At 44.3% G+C, this 13504-nt stretch overlaps 1 protein-coding gene across 2 annotated transcripts in view; it reads right to left on the bottom strand.

Moving 5' to 3' along the window:
• Positions 1-1293: 1293 nt before the first annotated feature.
• Positions 1294-13504, bottom strand: part of PAXBP1 (PAX3 and PAX7 binding protein 1) — a 20359-nt gene continuing 8148 nt past the window's right edge. The window contains exons 9-18 of one of the 2 annotated variants that reach the window (XM_072138613.1): positions 11254-11356; positions 10472-10587; positions 10156-10355; positions 9765-9909; positions 8976-9097; positions 5506-5582; positions 4833-4899; positions 4546-4692; positions 3110-3264; positions 1294-2585 (exon numbers count right to left, since the gene is read on the bottom strand). In XM_072138613.1, the coding sequence (XP_071994714.1) occupies positions 2468-2585; positions 3110-3264; positions 4546-4692; positions 4833-4899; positions 5506-5582; positions 8976-9097; positions 9765-9909; positions 10156-10355; positions 10472-10587; positions 11254-11356 (1250 nt within the window). In that variant the 3' untranslated portion in view covers positions 1294-2467. The remainder of the gene's footprint in view (positions 2586-3109; positions 3265-4545; positions 4693-4832; positions 4900-5505; positions 5583-8975; positions 9098-9764; positions 9910-10155; positions 10356-10471; positions 10588-11253; positions 11357-13504) is intronic. The other variant, XM_072138612.1, reaches the window with a different exon arrangement.

Below are 13504 nucleotides of genomic sequence, written 5' to 3'. Positions count from 1 at the left end.
ATGTCACATAAATTAGGGAATTCCAGAAAGGACATTTCATAGCCTACCAGATGGGGGTCAATGTCAATGGGGGGGGGGGAAGGGGGACGTGGTGACTGTGTCCCTTTAAGATCAAACATCTTATGCAATAATGGATTATGTACAAGGAAGCCTGGAGGTCAATATCTGCACACCCTGCATATTATGTGTTTTTTTTTTTTCATTGTGGGAACCAAGGGAAAGAATACAGTTCAGACAAATCCTCCTGACAGGTTTCCTTTCATACTGTGGATCCCGATGTGGAAATCAACCTTTGCAATGAAGACATGGAGGATTCTTTATTGTAAGAGCATAGGGAAGAAACCTGAAGGGGCCAAATAGAGACAGTGTGACAACATCATTGCAGGTTCTAGTTATTAGATATCTGGAGACGAGGCGTTTTTATGAGGATTTATTCTGATGCTATAATGTCCTATATACTCCTGTGCCATGTGGAGATCCATGTGGAGAGACATGTGGCTGTGGCTCTCTGTCATTTAACTGGTAGACTGTACAGGAGCCTGAAGAAGCTCCTCTTCTCAATACAAAATAATTTACAACTCCAGCAGAAGGAAATCTGTAACCAAAATCCATCCTGATAAACTAGGGAGATTACTCGTAGCTCCAGGCACCGTGACTGCCCTAATCTTTTCTTTGTTATCCACCGCCTTATTCCCAAAATCAGCTCTTTAAATGATGCTTATGATTTCTGGGGGTGTTACTAGAACTCCTCCATGTGGTAGCTTCACAAGGATCTATGAGTAAGTGTAATTGGTTTATCATGATGCATTTGATGGTAGATGTCCTGTGAGAGGGATCTAACCCCAAAGACACATGTTGTGGAGGGTAAGTGTTTGCTTGCTGTAAGGCCCACAAGAATACCAAAATGGTGAATACGAATGCAGCAATGGGGGGCCACCGCCACTGCTTAACCCAGGAGCGGTGGTGGCCCCCATATTAGCTATTGTTGGGACTCAGCCACAGGACACGAATCACCTTTTTGGTCACATCACAGACACAGATTGAAGAGGTAGGACACATGCTTGACCTGCTGCTCCATAAATTAGGAGGAACAGGCCCCCAAAGGGAGTCCCAGCAGTTAGATCCCACCCACTATAACCTTCAGTCACTTGTTTTCCCATAAGGTTATGGTCACAGGTTTCACCATAGGAAGCCGCTGTATACACCCTCTACCTGTCCAGAGCCACCAGTGTAACCATCCCCTGCATGGAGACAATAGAAGAACAATAGAAGTAATTGTCTGTTACAAACTTTATTTTAAAAAAACAAAGCAAAAAAAAAACACACAGAATTTTTGTGATCCCCATCTAGTTAATAAGCTTGGCTTACACATATATACACAATGAATGGCTGTGGCTGCGGAGGCACAAGGTGAGAGGAGTTAATTTAGGGGATGGGGACTCTTGTCTGTTATCCATGAAGATACAATTAATAAATGACAATGATTACCTAGCAGGACATAGGCCTGCATGGATAATATCATAGCGCATCTAGAACATTGTATGTGCCATTACTTGGAAAGAGAAGCCCCACTCGGGTGCAGCTCCATAGACCATGCAGAGGGCCTGCAGTACCGCTCACAGCCACTACATAATGTATGGAGTAGATTCTGTTCTGCAGTGCGACAACCCTTCAATCAGCTGTATATCAGTGGCCCTGCTTAAAGGGGTTTCCAGGACAAAGCATATTATTGTACAATGCACTACACAGGGGACAGAGCCTAAGACAGCTTAAAGGGATTGTCCACAAGTTGAAAAACATGGCTGCCTTCTTCCAAAAACAGCGCCACTCCTGACAATGGTTTTAGCCGGCATTGCACCCAAGACTTACACATCTCTAGACAGAGGAGCTGCAATACTGGCACAAACCAGGGGCAGCTTTTATGGAAGAAAGCGGACATGTTTTTCAACCTCTGCAAAGCACCTTTAACCCACCCTATACTGGTAGTGCAGGCTTAGTGCAATTTTGGCTCAAATGCATAAAATGCACAGGAACTATACAGTCCGATCATTAATAGGTTTTGTTCATAAGAATAACCCCTTTAAATATAAAACACATCATTATCTCCTGCACCAGACAGTAAGGGGGAACACCGGAGGATGGCCAATCACATCCTGTGGATAATGGATAACAACTTTGGTACAACCCCTTTAAGGCCTTATCCAGTATGAAGAGGTGGGGTGGGGGTGGGTTTTCTGGACAACCCTTTTAAATACGCCGGGCACTTAAAGCTACAGATCACTAGAAGCGATGGTACCGTCATGCCCGGCCACCAGGGGTTACAGGTTATATACACAGGATGGGGGACAATATATTACAGTTCATTCATGTCACGTTAAAAAAACTAACACTTTATACAGACTCAGATTTTTTACAGATAATGTACAAAAACAGCGAGGAGCATGTATACCCCCCCCCCCCCCCTGTTTTATTTCTGATCTGCTGGAGCCTTGATGTCCTTCACGTTGTAATCATTTGCGACAGACACAGCATTTTCCAGGGCGTGGATACTCGCCAGTAACTTCACTATCTGACGGATTTGGTCTCTGGGAAGGATTAAAGGGGAAAAAAAATATTTTAAAAAGTAGAAAAGTCAGCATTACAGGGCAAAGAAACAGGGCGGCCATGATGCCCCCTCCATCTCTATCTGCGATTGTGACGGCTTTATACCCTGTAATATTGTGGGGCTGTAAAGGGGGTTATGCCCCAAAAGCAACTTGGACAGGATAATCCTCAATGGATAAGGTCTGACAGCTGGGACTCCTACCAGTTCCAACAATGGGGCTTATTATACATGAAATGCTGCTCCACTCCTTCTCTATGGGGCTAGAGCTCTATGCTGCCATTTCCTGCACTTCCATAGGGTAAATGTTCATATCACTGAGACCTGACCCGATTGTCCATGGTCAGACCACCTCAGATTAGCAAGTTAGGACTTCTACATGCAGGTCATAACTTGCTTTCACGCCACATCCCGTTTAAGGATTTCCGACATAAGTTCTACTAAACTTCCCTTGCTTTAAAAGATGTCTGAATATCTGTGTCTTATTCACCATCACAAGCCCCGTACCTGGCGTTTCTCTTCTCCACGTCCGAGCAGCCGACGTTCTGCCTGTAGATGACCCCGGCCAGATGTGTCAGATACCGCGCTAAGTTTTCTAGTTGTGGAATGGTTTTCCCTCCTTTGAGGCCCGAGAACCACGGCTTCGGAAAACACGCAATAACCTGGGAAAGCAAACGAAAACCAAACCACCGTGTTACCCGAAGTCACAACACAGATGAATGCAGAACGAGAGCGTCCTGGAACAAGGACCATAAGAAGTACAAAAGGAGACAACCCTGGAAGTAACATACATGGGGCAGAGCACCTGATGATATTCATCCGAGCTTCAGACAATCAATGAGGAGGTTCAGGGGTGTAAATATTACAGCACATCTCAGACTGATATAGGAGTAAGTTTGCAGGTTTAGCTTCTTATGCCGTTGTTTTTAAGAAAAAAAAAAAAGGTTTTGACAATAATGAAAATGAGCCTAAGGGGCATCCTAGGAGCCCGGAGCCTAGCAGTCTCATTTGTATAATTTTTTAAAAACCTTTTTGTAAAAACAAGGTCCTAAGAAGCTAAAATAATAGCAGATCCTGGCAGAGGGGGCACACACCAGTATGTCAGTGTGCTAGGATTACAATCCTTCATCCTGGTGATAGATTTCCTTTAAAGGGCACCTACCACCAAGTGGCTACTGGGGCGTGGAGTAGCTGGACATGAGGCTACACATTGCGGCTACTCCACGCCCCAGTAGCCTCGTTCCTCCGCCTACCATGTAATCTTCGGCGCGCAACTCCTCGTAGCTGTACGCCCTCGTCCGAATACCCTGCGTTCTGCGCATGCCCAGAACGCAGGCCTACGGGTGCGATGCGCAGAATGCTGGGTACTCGGACGAGGGCGTACAGCTACGAGGAGCTGCGCACCGAAGATTACATAGTAGGCGGAGGAACGAGGCTACTGGGGGGTGGAGTAGCCCGACGTGTAGCCTCATGTCCAGCTACTCCACGCCCCAGTAGCTGCTTAAAAAAATTAGCATATACCTGCAATAAAGTTTATTAAAGGATAGCCGGGACGTGAGGATTAGCCCAAAAAAGGGCTCTCCTCACGTCCCATTCATCCACCTACCACCCGTCCTACCTTTATAGGTAGAATCGTGGTGGTAGGTTCCCTTTAAATAAGTGTCCACCTCCTTATAGGGGCTGTTTGTTTACACTTTCCTGCCCTGTAAGACATTTTATGGGTGCAAACCTCAGAACAGATCTCTTATAAATTTGTGTTTTTGAATTGACCGCAGCTACAACTTGTATCCCTGTGTGAACTGTGCTCCAACAGAGGCCCCCCCGTGCCAGCGCAATCTATTCACATTACATAAATAACACTATAAAAGTTTTCAAAAGTGGCCCCTGCATTAACAAAGATCTGGAAGTTTGCAAGTCTAAAACAAAGGGTCCGTCCTACTTACACTTTGTGCTTTCTTAATACTGTCCTCTCCGTTCTCGTTATTCTGGAAAGCCATGAGGATATATCTATTTAGCAGCCCGTCTATGGCCAGCTCCTGCAAGCTCTTGTTGGAGAGTATCCCATACCACTTCAAGAAGTTCCCTAATAACTGAAACAAGCACAAAAGATGCAAATTCATTACAAATACTCATCATTTCATATACACAATACAGAGAACAAAGAACAATGATGATATTCATTCACAGTTTAGTTATACAATGTCTATATACAACATCACATCAATGTTACCTTTACAGAAGACCAGAACTGGCGCTGGAAGAACACACAGGGAGCGGAGTTCTTATTCTCTATCACACTAGAAATAGACAAGACATTGTTAATAGGAGTGGGATAGATGTGGCTTTACATTATACATGTTACAGCTCTAGTGCCTTCTGACTTATATACATATAGGCTCCAAAAAAGGGAGGTCAAACTGATATCAAGCGTGTACACACTACAATATGCATCTGCCCTCAGGAAGAGCTGTTAAGAGATGTAGGTAATACAATCATTTAATGATTAGGCAGAGCAATTCAAGGATTCATACATGGTGCTTCACAGGGATCTGCGCAAGGAGAAGGAGTAGAGAGAACTCTGCAGCCTTATATGTGTACAGCTGCAGAGTTCGCTCTATCCCCACTCCCTACATTGATCCCTGGTATCATCATTGTCCAACCCCTCGACCAAAACACCACTACTGAGGTGAGTAACCATCAACCTACATAAATTCATAGTTCAGTCTGTATACATGACTAGTAACACCATTTCTGACCATTTACATAGCTTGTATTCTGCATTATTTAAGTTTAGTGGTCTCGGAGGCTGTGACCAGAGAAGAGGAAATTTTAGGATGGAAAGAAATTTGTTCACATTTTTAACACTACATTGGGTTACAAGCTGCCCAGAAAGAACAACTCACTTTTTTGGATAAAGCGGCATAAAAACATCATCGTCCAATGTTCTCCTCATCCGTGCTAACAGCGCTTTCAGCAGAGCCTGAGAAATACAGAACGTGACTTTACTATTGGTTGCTACTAAAAAAGTGCGACAAGATTCAAGCGTTCACAACAATTCCTGCAACTTTTCAGGGTGCTTTCACATGTGGCGCTTTGAAACGCATTCCAACAGCTGAGGGGGAAGAAATTTGCGCAATTACATTGTATTAACATTGCGTTCTGTTAACGCAGATATTAACAACAATGCAATTAGGTGAAGCTCCTCTCCTCAGCTGTTGTAATGCATTTCGTAATGCAATGTAAACAGCACAGGTGAATGCAGGACCAAGGCCTTTGATACGGATTGTCTATGTATCAGGGGCCAACTGGTGTCATGCCATTGACTAGTTTAATGAGAGTCTCTTCATGGTCTAGGAGTCACAGCTCCATACACTTTACATATGGTACCAAATATATTCTGTCTAAGCGGATTGGAAAAAAAAGCTTTAAAAGGAACCTACCATCATGGATCGGAACTACTAAGGTAGATCCAGTGTCAGGTTCCTGTAATGTATTGCTGTGTAATAAGCTTTTTTTCTTAATTAAAAACTTTTTGCGCCCCAGATCCTCAGAAAACTTTCATCTAAGGTATATGCAAATTTTCTTAAGAGGCTCCTGGGTTGTGGAGTAGCCGTGCCATAGAGCGGGAGCTCGGGCTTCACCACGCCTCAGTAGCCCCTTACGATCCACCCTACCCGCGTCTGAGATCCCGGAGTAATGAATGCTAGGTTTCCTTTTTTTTTTAAAAGTATTTATTTTTGCAAATTTTTTGGAAAAATTTTTTTTTTAACAATTGCAATAAACAAACCAAAGAACAAGATTGTCTGTTACATACTTTCTTCCCCACAATACAGAATTATTGAATAGCCTCCGTGGTAATGAACAGGATCTTATTGCGTTCCAATATTAACTAAGGGATATACCGCGATAAGTGACAGCAGATATTGTAACCAGACATCTTGATACAACACAAATAACTATTGACACAGGGACAATCAGTCACACACACACACACACACCAGCACGCTCAGTCTCCGTCATCATGGAGAGGAGTATATATCACATGTGATTATAAGGCAGTATGGGGAGTCACACACACACACACACACACACCAGCACGCTCAGTCTCCTTCATCATGGAGAGGAGTATATATCACATGTGATTATAAGGCTGTATGGGGAGTCTCGCACCATCTGGACCAGATGCGGTCAAACTTCTGGGGACACTTCCTGTTGGCATACAGGGACCGGTAGTGGGGAATGACGCTGTTAATAAGTAATATCCATCTTTTTAATGGAGGGGGCTCCTGGTCCTTCCAGGTCATCACCACCACTTTTCGGGCGTAGTATAATACAAACCTAAAGAAGATTTTGTCATAGTGGCCATTGATGACTTCATTTATGATACCGAGGAGACACACAGAGGGAGACAGTAATCGTGGGAAATCAAAGTGTACATTTAGGAACTCCAGCACTTCGGACCAGAAGACATGAACCCTAGGGCAGGACCAGACACAATGCAGGAAGGATCCGACTTCAGCCTGACAGCGAAAGCAAAGATCATTGGGCATTGCTCCCATGCGGAATAGTCTAGCAGGGGTGAAGTATACTCGATGAAGGAATTTAGATTGGATCAGGAAGTCCCTCGCACTCACTACAGATGTGAAGTAGGACAGTTCGACCTCCCTCCAGTCATCATCTGACAGGTCAGGGATATCCTGTCTCCAGCGTTCACAGGCTCTATCAAACGGTCTGGACTTTTGCTCTTGCAGGAGAGCATAGCACTGAGTGAGTGGCTTAGGGAGGTCCGGGGTACTCATCAGAGTCTCTAGTTTGGAGAATTTCACTGTCAGGCTGAAGGAGCCGAATTGGGCTTTGAATGCGTGTCGCAGTTGCGTGTAGTGGAAGCTGGCCGTATTGGGTACAGTATGTCTCTCCCTTATCTCGTTAAAGCTGAGTAACTCTGCTTCCGGGGATAAGAGCTGGCCTACAAATTTCACCCCCGCTGCCCCCCACATTGTCCAGCCTGGGAGGGAGAGGAAGTGAGAGAGCCACGGATTGAGCCACAATGGAGTCCTAGGCGAGAGAGGGGGAGAGCTGCTCGGTTCTACCAGGGATTGTGCCCTACGCCAGCACACCGCTACCGTACGTAGGGGGAGTGGGGTATCAGATGGGGACTTATACCTGTACAGCAAGTTTGTAAGGGCCTCGTAGGAACCTACTAGGGCACCAGCCAATGCAGTAGCTGCATTACCCATGTCTATATCTATCCACCACTGGGCATATACTAGCTGGGAAGCCAGGTAATAAAGATACAGATCCGGGGCAGCCAGTCCACCCCTAGACTTGGGAGCCTGAAGCAGCGCTAAACTGAATCGCGGGGCGCTACTCTGCCAGTAGAAGGACCTGAGAATGCCGTCCAAGCGTTTGAACAGACTCTTAGGAAGCAGTATAGGACAAGCATGAAAAAGGTATAGAAATTTGGGGAGGAAGATCATTTTGAATATATTAATACGCCCGTATAGGGACAAGGGGAGAGTGGACCAGGCTTTTAGGCACGATTCCGTTGCAGCTATCAGGGGTGTGATGTTTAATTCTGTATATGCCTGAACCTTGCGTGACACCTGGACTCCCAGATATTTAAAGGTGGACACCACCTGGACTGGGACGGGAAGGGCGCGTACCCCTATATCTGATAAGGGAAAGAGGGCCGATTTGTCCCAGTTAACCCGGAGACCTGAGAACCCCCCATAGCATTCTATCAAGGACAGAAGGGATTCCAGAGAGGGGCCCACATCCCCAAGGTATACAAGTGTATCATCAGCATAGAGAGATACCTTTTCAATGATAGAACCTCTAGCAATGCCCTTAATGCTATCAGAGTGACGGATCGCCACAGCAAGGGGTTCAATGGCAAGCGCGAAGAGGAGGGGAGATAGTGGGCAACCCTGTCTAGTGCCCCATGCTAGGTTTCCTTTAACACCAAATTTAGAAAGATGTGTCTGATAAATAATAGAAATTGAGAAGTCAATCAGAAGACTGGTGGGGGTGTAGTGAGACATCTACCCAAGTGGCATTGATGGCCGATCCAGAAGCCCATTAAAACAGAAGATGGTTTTCTTAATTATTGCTAAAGAATATTGCGGACAATATACAGGGAAACCCGGAATAAATCAGAAAGATGCAAATCCTTCCATAACACAGGGACCATGATCAGTCTCCTCATAGGGTTATTAATGCTCAGGCTGGTGGTAGGTATCGCTCTGTGTGACTTGCACTCAAACAGAAATTGAAATAATGATGCCTCGGGTAAATGATATCATACTTTATGCCTTACATCCCTGCTGGGAGCTAACAGGGAGCGCCATGTTCTAGCACAGCGCCTTATTTATACCTCTGTGTTTTTGTTGTCTGAATTTACGACAGTCGGGTATCCGTTAATGAGTTTCTGAAACACGGCTGCCAGTCTGTTTGTCTGCATCGCCGAAAAAGGATCCCAGACGTTCTCTGCGATGACTGGGGGGGGGGGGGGGGGAGACAAGAAGCAAGACAAAGTGAGAACCGACTCTGCTCACATCACAAAACTGACAAGTAGCAGCTGCATATGCAAAATGTTTTTATTTTGGTTTAGAATAGCATCTTCCAGGCACCAGTTATCACACATTTAGGCTTCCTGTACACAAGCCTGTGCTACGTACAAGCCAAAACAAGAGATCCGTGATCCATCGTTTGTGGCCCTTGTGTCATCGGAGGGTGAAGTCCAATCACACATTGGTGAAAGTGTAAAATAAAGACTGTCCGAGCCATAAACATGAGTAGAAATAGGACCCAGGAGTTTTTCAGGTCGGGCAATTGAATCACACAGAGGTTGTGGAATACACAGCCGGTTGTGTGTGAGCCCATGGAAATTGAATCAGTTATTGTGAGCCAAAACCAAGAGTAGTGTAACACACAGAACAGGTGCACATTTTTACATTATAACTTTGGCTCCTTTGGCTCATATTAGCTGATGCAATACAACCAGTGAAGTAGCCATGTGTACTGGCCCTACTTCCTATCCAGTGGCTCTACCACTTTAAAATTGTCTTAAGATGTTCCAATGTTATCATCCTTGTCCTAAACCCCTCGTTCAAAGTTCAGCACTCTTCCGTAACCTTCAAGAGAGGGAGGAGGACAGACGTACCTGCGAGTTTGGGGAGAACAACCTTTTCCACTAATGAAGGTAATAGCATAATGTCCGCGTCTTCCTTGTCATATTCCTTCTCTTCGCATCCATAAAAGAGCAGAGCTTCAAACCAGTCCATACTCTCCAAGTCACAACATTTGGGCTAGAGTAAAAAAAAAAAAAACAAATACAATAACATTTGCAAAGAGGTTTAATAACCTGATCGATATGGCAGCCGATCTGTGGAAATTGGAAAAACCTCTTCATGGCAGAACAGGCAGAGGCTTCCATGTGTATAATCTACATCTATCTAGATACTGATGATCAAATGGGTCCTATAAAAGCACAGCCCCAACAATAACCGAGTAAAACTTGTCTCCATGTGTACACCCCGATATTCATAACCTACCTCCATTGGGTTCCAAGTTAAAAGCTGTAGACGTACGAGAGGATTTAGCAGTTTTGGTAAACACAGGCCGATGTAGGCATCTTTATACGCCGTGTAATAAGACGAGCGCCAGGTCTCAAACTGAAATCTGATACAATCGATAGAGTGAAAATTCTCCAGGGTGTCTTCAAAAACTTTGCTTGACTCTTTCAAAATACGATCTAAAAAAGAAAAAATGTAACCAAAAGTAAATTCTTTGCATCTTCCCCCCCAGCTGAGTGGTCTTCATACAATGTAGGGGTCAGTATCGTGTGACTACTTTGTACAGCGCACTCACCTTTCTCCATGTTAAAGTTGGTGATGTCTGTTGAGGTCTCTTCATCGTCACTGGATAGACCTTCAAGATGTTCCGCCATCTTACCGGAAACCTCCCGAGCCTGCCGCCGCCGGGCTCTGAGACAAGAACGAATCACTTGTAACCAAATACCTTTTATCAAGTCGAAGGGGTCAGTCACCAGCTTTAACCTGATTATACTACTAAACAGCCCAGAAAGGGTATGAAATGTCGTTTCTAGAATTCCCGCTTTTATGTGAAATCTCTCCTTCAAAGTCATGTGAAAATGAGAAGAGTCATATTTTACACAAGATAAGTCAAGTTTAAAGCCTGCAGGTGGAGTGCATATTATGCATAAGAATCTCATCTTTCAGATGGCATCAGGTTGAGGTTCTTTGAGGTACAGAACCGGCGCTACAGACAGTTAAAGACATAGTTGGTAATGCAAACTGCAGGTAAAAATCTGTATTAACTCTATTTCTGGTTATGTAGCTCACAGAACCACAAGTCTGATACAAGGGGAGATTCCTATCTTTACTATGACACCAGGGTTGGCTGAAGCAACCCTCCCTCTTGTAGCCACTAAACTTGACTCATCTCAGGTAAAATAGGACTTTTCTCTGCTCTTTTTCACAACTTTGGAGATTTTTTTGAAGAGGAAATTTGACATTCCCACCCTGAGGGGACTAGTAATTTAATGGGGTCAAATCTGTGACAGGTTCCCCTTAAAGTCTCACTGCTGGGGCAGCCTTCCACTTCGCTGGTAATTTGGATCCATCACTTACCTTCTGGCCTCTCTCTCCGCTATCCTCCGCTGCTTGGCGTGCTCCTGATAAGCCACTCGGTCTCGACCAAAAGAATCTAGATTTGGTGCCATTACAGCTTTACCTGAGAGCCCACAGAACAAAGACGTCGTTCAGATACAATCCAAATTACATTGTTACATTCTATATACACAACTTACAAGATACAGGATCTGAATAGATTAGATACAAACTAACCAGACAATAAATGAGTGAGAAAGTATCAGAAGTCAGGTAATGTGTCAGGACTGTATAACAAGCAGCTCCTTCAAAGATTTGTCTTTAGTTAACACAATGAAGCTTAAACTTGTGAAGGTCTTATATACTGATCGTATTGTGTCTACAGCTCTCATGCAGACTCATGCATCTCCCTGGTAGTGCCTCCTCTCTGCCATGTTGTGAACACATACAATTTGTCAGAAGTGGAAGTATATGACTAGAGGATCAGACTACACAGGCTTCGCTGTATTTTGCTATTGGGACACAGTCTGCACAGGAGCTGTAGAAGTAAAGCAATAGAATTTTTTTTTTTAATATTCTTACCTAATGCAACTAAAAGAAAAATCAGATAAAAAGTATTATTGACAGCAGATAGATTTCACATGGGGCATGGAGACCAGAGGCACGCCATATACACTGGAGCTATTCTGTGCCTGCCTTCCAAAAGGATAAGGCAATTAAAGGGGTTGTATCAACTATTTAAAAAATGACAGGATCAGGGATAAAGTGATTGCTGAGGGTGCGAATGCTGGGACCCCTAAGCAATCTAGAGAATTGGGGTCCCCTTTATCACTAATGGGTGGAGCAGCAGGATGAGAACAAACCATGGTCATAGATAGAAAGGGGAGAGAGTCAGAGATACCAGAGCGCTGTGTTTGGCAATTTCCTACACTCCTATACTGAATGTAGAAGAAGGAGGCATGCTTGTCCCGCTGCTCCAACCATTAGTGACAATGGGTTCCCCCTTTTCCAGATGTCTGGGGCTCCAGTTCTCACGATCAGCAGTCCGATCCTCACCAATCATTTCGTTATAACCTATTCTATGGGCAACTCAAATAGTTGGTACAACCACTTTAAAATCGGCACCCAACAATAAAATTCTTTATCTACAAGCCGTGCTCCCCTCTAGCCGGTGGAGGAAGTGGCCGCCCCAGGATTGTGACATTTCTTTTCAATGATCTTGTCATCTTTTCCATGTGCTGTGATGTAGACATCTACCAGGGCTTTCAGTATCTAGGACTCAGTGATCAGTAGAGTGTGAGGCTGCAATGGTGCAGGAAAAGTGTACAGGGTGATACATGTATCTAAGCGCTGCCTATAGATTAGACTATAATAAGAATCCTCCCTGTTCCCGTTGGCTCCGTAAAGGAGTAAACATTTTAAAGCATGAAGTCGGTGATCTCTGTGTGAGGTCCCGCAGAACAACGTCTGGCTCCAGCTATAAACTGTGTGGCCTCGGCAGACATAACATTTCTATACAGGATACATTCTACACTCATGGGGAGAAATACACAGAGTACAGAATAATACATTGCATTCAGTTATCTATTACTAGATGTCCAGACCTCAACAACACCTGAACCAGTGGAAGGGAAACTCCAGGTGATGGATTGTGAATTGTAATACTAGGGATAAACCATCATCACACGTCACTGTATTTAGTCAGTAACATAATGGCTGATTTTTTAGGCATAATTCTCCGAGTATTCTGTACCAAGATTACAAATCAGATTTCTGAACATGTCCTAACAAAAGTTAGAGTCTTTTTTTGTCTCCTTAATTTAGGCTTGCAGGGAGAACATGCATCCAAATCGAACATGTGGGGCAATAAATAATAAGGCCTAAAGGCAAAATCTATTTTCTGCAAGTAAAAGGACAATTCGATGGATATGAATTTGGGTGGGAAGCAGAGATAACTTTAAACAACAAAGCTAAAGAATGTCAGTATACACTTTAAGGAAATCTACCACCAGGATGAAGGATTGTAAACCAAGCACACTGACATCCTGGTGTGCGCCTCCCTGGCAGGATCTGCGCTTCAAACCGATTCTTATATCCTTATTTTTAAGGGAAAAAAAGTTATGCTAAAGACCCTGTGGGGGTCCAGACTCCATTGATAGCTATGGACCCTGGAGCCCCCTCAGGCTCATACTTTTTTTTCCGTAAAAACAAGGTCCTAAGAAGCTTAACACACACCAGCATGGAAGTATGCTCGGTTTACAATACTTCATCC

The sequence above is a fragment of the Engystomops pustulosus genome, chromosome 2, assembly GCF_040894005.1.
Source record: "Engystomops pustulosus chromosome 2, aEngPut4.maternal, whole genome shotgun sequence".
Lineage (NCBI taxonomy): Eukaryota > Metazoa > Chordata > Amphibia > Anura > Leptodactylidae > Engystomops > Engystomops pustulosus.
This window is presented reverse-complemented; position numbering and strand designations above follow the sequence as displayed.